Source organism: Pseudopodoces humilis, chromosome 2 (genome assembly GCF_049639895.1).
Source record: "Pseudopodoces humilis isolate 2021_Gansu_Grassland_sample_001 chromosome 2, ASM4963989v1, whole genome shotgun sequence".
Lineage (NCBI taxonomy): Eukaryota > Metazoa > Chordata > Aves > Passeriformes > Paridae > Pseudopodoces > Pseudopodoces humilis.
The window spans coordinates 34,128,591-34,142,601 of NC_142201.1; the positions used below are offsets into that span (position 1 = coordinate 34,128,591).

Here is a 14,011-nt window from a genome sequence, read left to right on the forward strand (position 1 = left end):
GACTGTGAAGAGGTGACCAGGTTTAATGTTACTCAAAAAGTACCATGGCCTGACTTTTGGCTCTTTTTTTTTCTTTACTTTTTCTTTTCTGAGATTAGGAAATCTTATACTTTAAAGTGATTGGTTTCAATCTAGACAGTTTGTCTAAGTAAATGAGTCAGCGCTACATTTTGACTCTACTTGATTGCCTGTGTGAAAGGAATTCTTGGCTAAGGTCCATTTTCAAAGGCAGAGAAGCCAACAAGTTTTGATGGGTACAATATAGAAGCCAGTAACTATATGTATTTGGAAACAGCACTCTTGGCCACTGGTCTGTTTTCTTCCTGTTAACTTTCTTCAGTGTTGCCACAGAAGATTGCCAAAGATTAGCACATTTGTTTTAAAAAGGAATAAAATTACCTTCAAAGAATTGTTTGTGGCTTACCCGTCTTGCCTGGCCTGATGTTGTACAACATATGTTTTGCACTGACTTCATCAGTTATTGCAGATGGGTCAGTACACTCAGCCTTCACTCTCTTAAAATCACAAGAGTTTTATCCTATCTGTGACAGATTTCGTGTTAAATTCACTGGAATCTGATTTTTGTCCTTCCATGGTGGCAGATGAAGTGGAAACCATGTCACAGAATGAGCAAGGGCAGCCTAACACTGGAGCTGAACAAGAGCCTGTATGTAGAAAATTTATTTAGGGTGAGCATTTAAATATTTGCCATGTATTGTTATATTTAGTTAACACTACTGTGCATTTGGAAGAGGTGGCAGCAAACCTGATGTTACATAACAAAGTCCTTTGTTTCTACAGTATCAGTTCTCACTGTGTACTAAAGTAATTGATTGTTGTGTAAAGAGTCAACTATGAAGTCTAAATATTTATAAAATATCATTTTGGAAGTGTGGCTGGTGGCTCCATATGTAGCTCCAAAAATCAGTATTGAACTGGAAGCAAGAGTGTAACTACTTCATTATGTGCAAATAACAGTGTATTCACACACAAATTATAGCACTTACCTTTTCAGTTTATAAATATTTTCCACACAGTTGACAAATAAAATAGTTAATTGTTGAGGAAATTATAATTTATTTTTTCTAAGAAACTTAGAGCTCGTTTGTCAGCGAGTTATTTATTTCCTGTACAAGTTCATTGTTTATATAACCTTGCCTTATCAAATTCCTAGACAACTGCATTCGTTCTCATAAGATCCATTTCCTGATCCATTTGTAAGATCTATGTTTATTTGAACTATCCTTCATAACAGGAGTCATCTTTTTTGGTCCTGTTTTAGAGGTTTTTTTTTTTACTTTTAAATTTGTAATCATAAAAGAAAAAAAATGGTTTGACATGGTTTCACCCTGCTACCAAAGGCAGTAGGTTCAGATCACCTTGGTGCTTAGTGGATGCTTCTGTTTATCTCAGACTTGAACTGGTGTGCCTTTTTGTGACGAGGTAGAGGGACTTCGATTTCTGAAGTAAATATTAGCCTGGGAAGAGTACTGGCAGGGAAATATACACTTTAGAAGTTTTGAGCAATGAGTTACTCTCATACTAATCAAAAGAAGTGCTGTCATTGTGGACGTGAGGGAGAATCTGTATGACTTAACTGTGACTGACCTACTTTTCTTAGGAGCCTACCTGGCCTATTTGCCACTTGTCATGTCAGAGGCATCTTCTAATTATCTTCAGATATCAGATCTATGTGTTTTGATATGAAATCACTCTCAGAGAGGATCTGCTTTCATGTTGGAAGGTTAACTTGTTTACCTTCAATTTACCATTACTTGGGCTTGTTTAGCCTTTCTCTGCAAAGTTAAAGAGCTCTCAGGTATTTTTTCTATACCTATGTACCAACTACAAAGCCACCTCTCAGCAATGTATTCACTGAAATGAAATACAGCCTTGCTCAGATCTTTGGAAATCCCATGACCATAAAATGTGAAATTAAATCATCTCTAACCATTTATCTGTGCAAAAGTAAAATCATTGTCATCTTTTACATGTTTCATATATTTTTTTCCTGTATAGATATATTAAGAATTATTTTGGATTCTTGCAGCAGTATCATGAGTGATTATTCTCATTTACACTGAGAGTACTTTACAACAATACTGGGGTTTGCTCCAGATAAATTCACGTGCTTATGTGACATTGCAAAGCTGACACAGTTTTCTGCTTTTAGTTCCAGAGATAACAGTTTTGCAACTAGCTCAACTGTATTTTCATGAACTGCAATGCTCTAGAAATCCCTGGCTGTAGGATGCTTTTATTTTACCCCTCACTCAGCTATGTCTGTGTTCTTGGTTCTCACAAACCATGTTTTCAGTGTTTTAAACAGATTTCATTGGACTGGGACAGTTAATAATTTGGTTCAGATCACACTGAAAGTGTGACTAGCTCTCTTTACTGTTTGCTAATTCACTAATCTCTATGCCACTTGAAACTGGTTGTGCAAATATTGTGGAGCTTCTAGAGAGTTAAAACTGATGGTAATCTCATCCCATCTAGTTTGAGTAATCCTGGACACACTTATAGCAGCAATGATGTTCCATGGGAATGCTATGGCAACATCAAAATGTTGGCTGTCTGGCAGGCTTACTGCATCCTGTGCATGATCCGTGAATAAACAGAGGAATTTAGTTCCTGGAGTGTCAGTCTGGCACATTTCACAAGCACTACATTCACTTACCAAAAAAAAAAGTCAGCCAGTCATACAGAAAAAGTGCTATAGTGACTGAGTGATAAATCTCCTGCTGAGATATGAACCCTTGTATATGCTAAGAAGCTAAAAATAGATCATGCATGGCTTAATTCAGACAGAAAATATGCTCTCCCTCAATTTGTTTATTTTTTTGTTCCCAGATGCTTTTCTTTGTTTTTTTTTTTTTTTGGGCAGTGCATCTTTTTCCTAGACTCTGGACATATGAGCATGCTTACTTCCACTTAGATGTGATCTTCCTCTGAACAAAAGGCTGGAGATAAGGTCACTTGGAGTGAAGTACCAAGTTTGAGCTAAAAAGCCCAAAAGGGATATTAGTCCAGGGTTCAGTGCATAGGAACATGTTCCTATTGTTTCTAGTCTGCTGCAAATGAGAGCACAACACTGTGTTTGCACTTGGGTCTCTCATGCAGTGATTTCCAGCTCCTCAAAATGAATACAAGCTTTATGCCCACCTATAAGTTACTTTCCCTGTGTATCTTGAAAAAAGGAAATGCAAGGACATTTATAGGATTATGCATGTTCTTTAGATGGCACCTAAAATCAACAAGATGGGAGTAGGGCAGTCCTTATTCCATTAAAAATAAGACCTCAAGGTCCCTAGACACAGATCCCATACTTGGAAAGACTCACTGAGAAGAAATTAAAGAATCACAGAACAGTTTGGATCAGAATGGACCTTAAAGACCATTTGTTTCCAACTCCCCTGCTGTGGGCAGGGTCTCTTCCACTTGACAAAGCCCCATCCAACCTGATCTTTAACACTTCCAGGAATGGGACATCCACAGTTAATGTGGGCAACTTGTTCCAGTGCTTCAGCACCCTGATAGTGAAGTACTTCTTCTCGATGTCTAACCTAAATCTTCTTTCAATTTAGAACTGCTACCCCCTCATTCTGTCACTGCACTTCCCAAGCCCCTCTCCATCTTTCCTGTATGCCCCTATAAGTACCCTAAGGCTGTTGTAAGGTTTCCCCAGACACTTCCAGATGTTTTTATGAGACTTACAATCTTGACTGCAACTGTGCAGGGAAGTTTCACTGCAAATTATTCTCATGGTTTACCACCATTCCCATTAAAATATTTCTGTCTTCAATCCAGTTTTTTCTTCTGGTTATTTGAGCTTGTATAAATCTGGCCTATCTTTGTACTGCCCAATATCTGTTTTGTTTTTTAACTCCATGTATTTTAACATCATTCTTAAAGACTCTCTTTGGTAGACATAGGTAGAGTTCCCTGAAATGTCCACAACTGAAGTGTGTTCAAAAATGACAGCATCTGAACCAACTGCTATCCCACTGACAGGGGAAACCCTAGTGTTTGCTGAAAATAGCTTCATGAAGTATATCTGCTCCACACTCAGAGACAGTCAGAATTAAAAATGAAACAGTTGCTAGGAAATTTTAGGCAAGACATACACAGCTAAAGGAAAATACCCTTTTGCTCCTGTGTAAGTGGGATGAATAGGCAGGGCCTACTCTTAAAAATGGCAAAGATACAGTTAAGGGAACATCTCCATGAAGAGGAAAAAGTGGGCTGGCATTAATTGCTGTCTCTTCCAAATCATGAACTCTAGTTCTGAAACTAATATGAAATAGGATCAAAACCAACAAAAGGAGGTGATTCTTCCTTTCCTTCCATGAAACTGTACATGAATGACTCTCCTTGTCAAAGAAAATAAATGAAACTTCAGATGCAACATTACAGGGGTTCAGGGGAAAAGGGGAGAAGTAATCTCAGCCCATTGACAAAGACAATAGGTCAACTGCATCCTCTGCCAAAGCCAGTGTTGCCATTATGATGTTTGATCCCTCCTCACCTTTATAGGAGAGATGAACTTAAGCTGGAAACAAGTGAATTCAACATCCTGTTTGAAGAAGACCTTATTTATTACTTTTTCTTGTTGTTCTGACCTTCAGTTAATACCTCTGGATAAAAGCTGACATATAAAACTAACCTTAAGACAGAAACAACATCATGATCATGAAAGCCAAATTTCTGCATTAGAACAAGCTGATGAAAGTGTCTTAAAGATTAATGAAGCTTAAGAAAATAAAGCTGCAACTTTTAAAACTGATTTAAAAGACTAACTTATATGTACAAAGGTGGTTTAAGTTCAAAACCTCCCAGAACAACATGCTCAAGCATTATTTTTGTTGAACAAAACAATGAAAACTCATCTCTGCACATGTTTAAAGATTGTATTTTAATCACGGACTGAAACAGAATGATTTACAAAACTGATGGTTAGATTTAAAACCAACCACTACACCTTTCTGTGGGAATATTTCCCCCACACCCTAGCAGATTAGGGATCCAAGTGAAGAACAGAGCTGTTCACGTTTGCCTTTGCGACTGAACAGTGATTTCCAGGATGATGACTGATGCTGCAAGAATTCGCCTAAGATGCTTTTCAATGCATTTTATTTACCCAGCTGAAAGTGGCTTCTTCTAGGGAAGCCTGCTGGCTTCATCAGAAATCCCAACCATCTTGCAGCTTTCTGTCCAGAGCCTTCTCTGCAGCTCCTCATCATATGCTACATCAGCCGACTTTGTCCTTTCCTCATTGTAAAGGTAGCAGCCACCAGCTCCTTCCAACTCAGGCGATACTGCTGCATAGATGGTTGTAGAGGCTCCCTCCTCTGGAGTCTGCAGAAACAAAAAAAACCCAAATCCAAGTGAGGCAGGTAGAGCAGAGGAATTATATTACCACCATAGGACCTTATCTGTGACAAACATCTTGCTTAATTTTGCTTAGCACTTCTGGCCCTTATGCAAACCCAAAGCAATAATTAGAAAGCCACTTATTCAATTGGGAGAGTCCATTTCTTCAACAGTTCTATTTTAAGATAGCTTAAAGCCAGAACAGACATATGGATAACTTCAGTCTATTTTTTCAAGACTTAGTCAGATGGAGCATGCAAAATAATTGCTTAGCTTTCACAGTTAAAGCTAATAAACCCAAAAGCAAACACAAATATTAAAATCCTAGTTTAATTATTCATTTTGCAAGGATGAAAGGGTCTGTGCTCTGTGTTAAGAAGATGAAGGCTCTGCAATGTGTTCATTGTAACCACAATGTCACATGAGCAAAGGATCACGGAAACCATGACAGCCAATTAAGGTTCTGCAGTTCAGTCCAAGAAGGCAGGTAAATGAGGGAGCTACATTTTAGACACAGCACAGTTATCAGGGTTCTTCTCTGTCATAAAGCAAAATGGTGAACAATCTATAATGTCTGATATACCACAAATACTAAATGAAAATTAATAAGTGAATAGCTTAGAGTGATAACTCCTTTCATCCTGAGAATATGCAAACTTTTTACATTCTGCATTCAGAAGGATCACACAGCTACCACTGAAATTATTTCCATGGCATTTTTATTCTAATTAAAGGACCTATTTAAAACACAATAATTGTTATGTTTTGCCTTTATGAGTAATATAATTATGATCAATGCCTGCTAGATAAAAATGTATCATTTTGCTATCCTTGCAGTCATTATTTGAGGCATTAACAGTACTGATGCTGCTCAGAGATTTTTCTGCAGCACCTGACAGGATGTCTTTCCCTGAAGAACTCACTTGATGAATGAGACAGTAGCAAATAGGTTACCCAGTGCCTTATAAAAACTAACAAATCTAAGTAATTGGAAGCTTTTTGTTATGTTTGTGTTTTTCTAGAAAATGATTTTACTATGATATTCTGCCTAAAATCACTTAAAAATGCTCATTTACCTTGGTTTAGTACACTACTACTACTACTACTACTACTTCACCCTTCTTTATCCTAAGGAAAACAGTGCTATTCATACCCAGTACATTATGCAAATAACATAAAAGAACTGAACAATTCTTTGCTCACAGAGTGGCTAATATAATGATCAACTATGAACAGCAATATAAAATACCTTGATATTGTAAAGTAGCAGAACAACGATGAATGTGTGCATTGGTATTTCATATAACTTATTCTGGATGACAGAGAAAAACAGAAAGTTTTTCTACATACTCTTGTTCTCTACTTAAAAAAGTAGTGACACAGATAAATCATTACTTCATGTGATGGTTCACTGGACTTTATGTTCCTGAGTTGAACAGCTCTTCAGCACAAACAGGCATAAATGTCAATATCATAACCCCCAAATCTTCATGACAACAGCTCAGCACTAAAATGCTTTGGAAAAATTGTCTGTGGGTAGAATTTATGTGATTATGTTCTTATGAGCAGGGCTCTCTACAGCCTCGGAGACTGGTCTGTATAGATATTGTTACAGTATCAGAAATAACATGCTGACTCTGCTGATCCAATAAGATTCTCCCAGGATATGCAGAATTGTTCCATATTTTTACTATTGATGATATGCCAGTTAAGTTCCCCACCAGTGGAAATCTATACCAAGAGGGTGGTCAGACACTGGAGCTGTCTTCCTAGAGAGGTGATTGGTGTCCCAAGCCTGTCAGTGACATCTGAACAGGAATTTGAACAATGCCTTTAAGAATGTGCTTTATCATTTGGCCAGTCATGAATTGGTCACTGCTGTTGTAGGTCCCTTTCAACTGAAACTGTCCTATTCTATTCTATTCTATTCTATTCTATTCTATTCTATTCTATTCTATTCTATTCTATTCTATTCTATTCTATTCCATTCCATTCCATTCCATTCCATTCCATTCCATTCCATTCCATTCCATTCTATATCAAATATTTTAAATAAAGGTTATGCACCAGTTGAAGGTGCTTACACATCCACACTGTGACTTATAAGCACAGTAACACTGACCATCCATTGAAGTCAGCTTGCATAACTTTTCATATTATTTACTTTGCTCCTCCCATCCACCATATATAATATGCTGAGTTGAAAGTTCTTTGCAAAATTCCTATTTAGCTTCTACCCCCTGTTGCTAGAAGCAATTATCTAAACATACAAGGAAAAAAACCGACTCTACGCTATATTTAGGAATTAGCCATCACTTGAATTGTTCAAGGCTAAGTTGAATGAAGCTCTGAGCAGCCTGGTCTAGTGGAAAACGTCACTTTTCATGGCAGAGGGGTTGGAACTATATAGTCTTTAAAGTGTCTTTCAACCCAAGCAATTCTATGATTCCAGGTTTTATGGAAATATGATAAGGAAAAAAAGTTTTTCAGTGCAACAGAGAGTGAGTTGCTTGTGTATGACTAATGAATCGTCTTATTCCATCTTCTGAGTGCTTAATTAATGATGAAAGTTTTAATTTTCCCTTTCTTTATAATCTCTTCACTGTTTTGGCATGTTTTCTGTTTTAATGAAAGTAAAAATGAAACCCTGCACCAGGAGTGCCCTGACCTTCCTGCTGGGAGGCTGGCGTATTTGTTTTGTGAGGCTGGAAGTAAAGCATAGGTTGCAATGCTTTTCTGGATCTTGTCCATGCCTACCATGACAGCAGCTGCACATTCACACACACATAGTTGAGACTCTTTCTGGGAAAGCATTGGGTCTACTACACACCCAAAGATCAACTGCAACAAATAAAGACACACAGACACATGCAGACATCCTGTCTGTGCACCTGTGCCTGAGGACCTCTTGGGAAGGGCAAAGCTGGCAACAAGCTACAACCACTGGAGCAATTAATGTGTATCTGGACAAGGAGCAGGATGAATTGCTCCAGCAGAGGCAGACTCACTCCTGGCTGCCAACTTTCCATTGAAGAGCTTTTCTTTTACCACATGATAGGCCATCAAAAGATGAGGAGGAACCACAAAGCCCTTGGAAAACAACCATAAACAGGAGACTACTGTCAAAGCAACACATCTGACCCACCCTTTGATGCCAGTGGCCTTCTAGGAAGGGGAGCACCCAATAAAGAACTGGAGAAATCCCCAGCCAGTGGACAAATATCTTGACCTATAAAACCCCAGGATGTTTGGCATGATGCTCTATACAAACATACGACGAAAAAAACCCAACTACACTACATTAAGGAATTAGCCATCACTTGAAGTGTTCAAGGCCAGGTTGGATGAAGCTCTGAGCAACTTGGTCTAATGGAAGATGTCTCTTTCCATGGCATGAGGGTTGGAACTAGATGTACTTGAAAGTCTCTTCCATAAAGTACTGTACCAAGAGTTCCAGGTAGACAGGAAGTAATAACTAGTATAATCCAAATGGCAGGGGAGGATTCTCTACACATTGCCAGTGTAAAAAAGCCTTAAAAAACAGTAAAAGTATAATATTAATAGGTTCAGAATCGGTAACATTTTGTTCATTAATTGACTGGACTTGTCCTAAGAGAAAGGGACGCCTATAAATTGCACAAAGATTCTTCAGTCTTCAGTTCCTAACATATTGCTGCTAAATTTCTTTTTTAATTGGATTTTTGTTTACAAACTGTTATATTAGCATTCAAGGAATTGTAATTAATGTCTTTGTAGTATACAAGTAAAAATGATTGCTGCTTATCTTTTTCCTAATGAAATTCTGAATCTGTATTTCCCTTTGCATTTTATAGTATTGATCACAACTTTTACTTTCTTTTTCAATTAACTATATGTTTGTCTTCAACAGTAAGTAAAGGTCTGATTCAAAGTGCACATCTTTACTCGTTAGATGTGTAAGCTGTGAAAGGAGAGAAAACATAGCATGCAACCAGCTTATTTAAGCAAAATGTAGCCTACATAAAAATGACATTATTTTGACACTATATATTCCCAAAGAAAAGGCCTTTTACTTTTTACAGAAGCTCTGATTTTTATTTTTTTTTTCTTAAATATTCATAAATTATAACTCATCAACAAAGAATAATTTTCTCTCACTATGAAATGGAATATTCTGTTCTAGGAAAACTGGGACAAGTGCTAAGAGGGTTTGTATTTTAATTTTGCTTTTTTAGGACTTGCTAGTTCATGCATTTTGATGAATGCAATTTTCAGGGGCATATAATTTTGTCCATACTAGGTGAGGTGCTAACTCTTGCAAAATGTGTTAGCTAGCAATAGTCAGTTCCTACAGCCATGTTGCCATGAAATGTTACATCCTTTCCATTTGTCTAAAACAGGAGCAACATCTTAACTCTAGAAATCTTGTGTTATCAGTTACACATGATGGCTTTGTGGTACTTTCCACGATAATCCATGTACTCATCCACATCCACCTTCACCTGAATTCATAGCTCAGAGTCCAGGGTAGACAGTGCATTATGTTCCTCAGAAACCACAGAAAACTGGACAGAAAAATTAATAAGCTCCTATAATTCCTTCTCTGTAATCCCTTAATTTTCTCAGTACCACTTGCAGCAACTATCAGCAAAGAGTGACAACTGTTCTGTGTCTTAACTGTGACAAGTAGCTCGAATGGACAGCATGCATATACCTCTATTCGTATTGGCTAACAGAGTTGGCCATATGATTGAAAGAGCAGTAGTGATACGAACCGTGGTATCAGGGGACTTATGACTTTGGAATAGCTTCCCCTCATCCCACTCAATCAGAAAATTGTACTTGATTTGTATTTCATTAATTCAGGCTTCTGCCATCTTGAGAGATTATAGGAGAGAAAGCTGGGCACAGAGGACAGACAGCAGCTGGCAGAATCACTCACTCACATGTTTTGAGAGACATGCGCAAGGGGTCAGAGAGATGTGCACGCAGGACTGCCTGGTAAGCTGGAAGATCACTTAATGATGAGAAAAAACATGTTAAAACATAATTTGTGCTGCAGAATACATCAAGTATTGATGGAATAACCCTCATCAGCAACATTAGGTAGACTGCTGTAGGAACTCTCATCAAAAGCGAGCTTATAACACAGGTCTTAGCCTATGTACCATTCATAAAATCATGCACTTTTCATGTCATGTGGAAAATCTATTAATGAGCTGATGAGTTAAATGAGCTTACAGATGTTTTTTGGTTTGGTTTCCTTTTTGCCACAGGTGTTGATGGTGTTTGCTCTGTGGCTTCACTTTTTTAAATGAGTGAGCCCCATCAGGCCATTCCTGGAGGGGATAATAAATTCCCTGGTTCCAGCTAGGAAAATGCAGAATGCACTGAACAGGCCATCTTCTGGGCATCAGTACTCAAGCACTTTTGCTTGTGTTCCTTTGCCTTTCTCAATGGTAATTATTCTGATAATATTTTTTAAATGCTGCTATATTACTGACTTGCTTCTGTACTGAGAAATTCTGTACATGCAGAGTTTTCTTCTTTTTCTGTCTTCCTTCAGGAAAGACAATGATCATCTGTGACACCTGAACAGTACTATGCATATACACTGTATGGATTAGCAACAACAAAGAGAACATGAAATTAACGTTAGCTGGTACAGCAAAGTCTTCTACTTGGTGGCAGCTAGTGGAGGGGTGACACCCAAGTCACCCTCAATGCACTGCTTGACTCTCAAGAACAAAGGAAAACACAGAACATGGAATAGTTTGAAAAATTTCAGAAACAGAGTAGCTGGGATTGCGTTCCCATGAATATTACAGCAAACAAGCTTGTGAGAAGCAATTTACTTTGTTCTAGAGTGCACTGATTACTATAATCTGTGAACCACTGAATCATCTCAAAGCCAGGTGTCTTGGGAAGACACCAGGTTACTTTCTGCTGCAAGAGTCCAAGGTGAAATAACAACAGCTGCTGTAGAGCCACAGCCTCCAGGTGAAGACAGGGGATATGTGTGCTCAGTGTGCATTGTGTAGCTTGCACTGTCTAGACCTCCTAACAAGATTGCTGCTTTGAAAATTCCAGACAAAAAGTAATCCATTGAAATACTGAGTGTGAAGAAAAGGCTAGAAAGAAAACCACGACACAGTGTGTGGACATGTTCAGCCACCTTTGATAAATAAGGCTGCAGCAGCTGACTTTATATCCTGGTGAGACCAGGGGCCAGGACCAACTGTCGGGTCCCTAGGAAGCCAAAGCTGCCAGAGAACTGTGTCAGCACAGCTTTTCAGTAATCTCTGCCTTCACTCAAATGCCCTGGTTTCCATCTGCATTCTCTCTTTGCTTCTATTCTTTCATATGTAGCTTGCTATTATGCTATTTCTATGCAATTTCTGCCTTGATAATAGACTAGAAAGATATATTTTATTGAATATAGTTCTCCCTAGATATCCAGTCAGCACCACCAAATTAATTTCTCTTCAATCCCCAACTTGTGGGAATGAGAATTCTTTAATAAATTCACTCCATAATAAAATTCTTCAGATTTTGTCTTTGAAAGAAATAGCAGAAATGGCTCAGTTAAAGTGTGAAGTCTTTCTCCTGACAACATTGTGGCTACAGAGAAATAATTTCTTAATCAAAGATATAAATATATAATAAAAGAGAAAACTTTGATGAATTAGGAGCACAAAGCAATTTTTACACTAAAAATGCATCAAAATTTGGAAGGAAATGAGTTTTTATAATCTGGATAATTCATGACTATTTGGGGAAAAAGAAGTTTTCCCTGAGCACAAGATACTGAAAGAACAAAAGCAGACACAGCTGGCAAATAGACACAGAGAGTATCAAATCCCAAATCTCCTTTTCTTTTGAAAGCAGATTTTCTGGAAAGACCTGAAAAAAAATTCAGGTACACAGAGAGACTGGGAAGTCTCATCTTATCTTCACATCAGCTCCTGCATAGGTGGCTGGGATGCCCATAGATAAGGCAGACTATGGAAGAAAGGAACTGTCCTCAAAAGACTGTCAGGGTCAGCCTGTTGCTCAGGGAACCCAAGACACAGGCACATGCCCAGGTCCAAAAGCCTCATTTCCCATGAATCTTTCAACAGAGTTGGCTGTAGAAGGTTTTAATTGGTTTTGTGTCAGAGATACGCCTTCTGAGAAATCTGTTTTGCTGAAAAATGGTCAAGTAGCTCCACTCTGAAGCATGGGGTGAGTCTTGTTGCAGATTCAAAACATGAGCAAAACTTTACTGAAGAAGGCAGCTGCCATGACTCTGAACCCTCTTATTCTAAAGCAGCTACTTCAGGATAAGCAGGGTATTGCTTCTGGCTGGGGTAGAGTTAACTTTCTTCAGAGAGGCTGTTTTGGATTTGTTCTGAACACAGAGTTGATAGTATAGAGATATTTCTGTTATTGCTGAGCAATGATTACAAAGCCCCAAGGTCTTTTCTGCTTTTTACTGCCATGCTGGCAAGCAGCTTGGGGTTTGTGGGAGGTTTGGGTAGAGTCACAGATGTGACAGGTGATCCCAAGTGACCAAAGAGGTATTCCAAACAATATGACATCATGTTCAGGATAGAAAGTGGGGGGGGGGGAAAAGATGGGGGGATATTTGGAGTGATAGCTGTCATCAACACATGTGATGGGCCCCAACTCTTCTGGAGATAGCTGTCTGCCAATGGAAAACAGAGAATCAATTCCTTGTTTTCCTTTGCCTGTGTCCATTAAATTGTCTTTATCTCAACCCACTAGTTTTATACCTCTTACCCTTCTATTCTCTCCCCAGTCCCACTGGTTAGGAGTGAGCTGCTGCATGGGGCTTGGCTGCTGGCTGGTGTTAAACCACAACAGGACATCATGGGTCATGTCAAATAACACAAGATATTTGTGTTCTCAGGCAGCTGAATGAAGCTCCTTTTGGCTGGCCAGCTTTCTGGGCTACACTGAAGAAAACAATGTTGATTTCAAGGAGCAGTTCCAACAGTGAACTCACTTGTAGGTAATATAAATAATAACATATATGGAAACTATAAATAATAATACATATAAAAATAATAAAATTATATTTTTGTCTTAATTTCAAACTTAATGTCTCTCAAGATAGAATTGCAATATAATACTGGTGATGTGAGCAGGACTGTTTGTGGATCCATATTTTGCATTTTCTAAGATATTGAATATATCACTAAAAGAACAATATTCACTTTTAAGCAATTTTGAAATAGGAACAAGAACCCAACTTTACATCACTGAATTTGAGCAGGGACTTGAAACTTTGGGTCAAAGTCATTAATCATAACTAAGTCCTTTATTCATTTTGTCAAGTGCATTGAGGAATATTACTTTGCCTGGAGGCTGATCCCTAAGCTTGCTCTGCAGCAGACAGCATTATCTTCAAAGTCAGAACTGAGATATCACTGCAGCCACTGAAATCACATTACACTTGTTACCTCCCTCAGCTCGGTAACTGTATGCAAAATTTGACAGATAGGAGCCTGCTGCCCTAGACATTGCATAAACATATGACCAGAGACACTCACTTGCTGGAACATCCAGTCTCTAGGAAATAAGACAGGCAATAATAGGCAGAGAGAGCTGAGAAAGTACATGTACTTCACAAAATACTGAAGCCTCTTCTGGGAGC

General features: G+C 38.3%; 1 protein-coding gene across 2 annotated transcripts in view; it reads right to left on the minus strand.

The window, feature by feature from the left end:
* Positions 1–4,890: 4,890 nt before the first annotated feature.
* DHRSX (dehydrogenase/reductase X-linked) overlaps positions 4,891–14,011 on the minus strand; it is a 161,889-nt gene continuing 152,768 nt past the window's right edge. For both annotated transcript variants that reach the window (XM_005516493.3, XM_088051145.1), the window contains one exon: positions 4,891–5,358. In XM_005516493.3, coding sequence (XP_005516550.1) covers positions 5,161–5,358 — 198 coding nt within the window. In that variant the 3' untranslated portion in view covers positions 4,891–5,160. The remainder of the gene's footprint in view (positions 5,359–14,011) is intronic.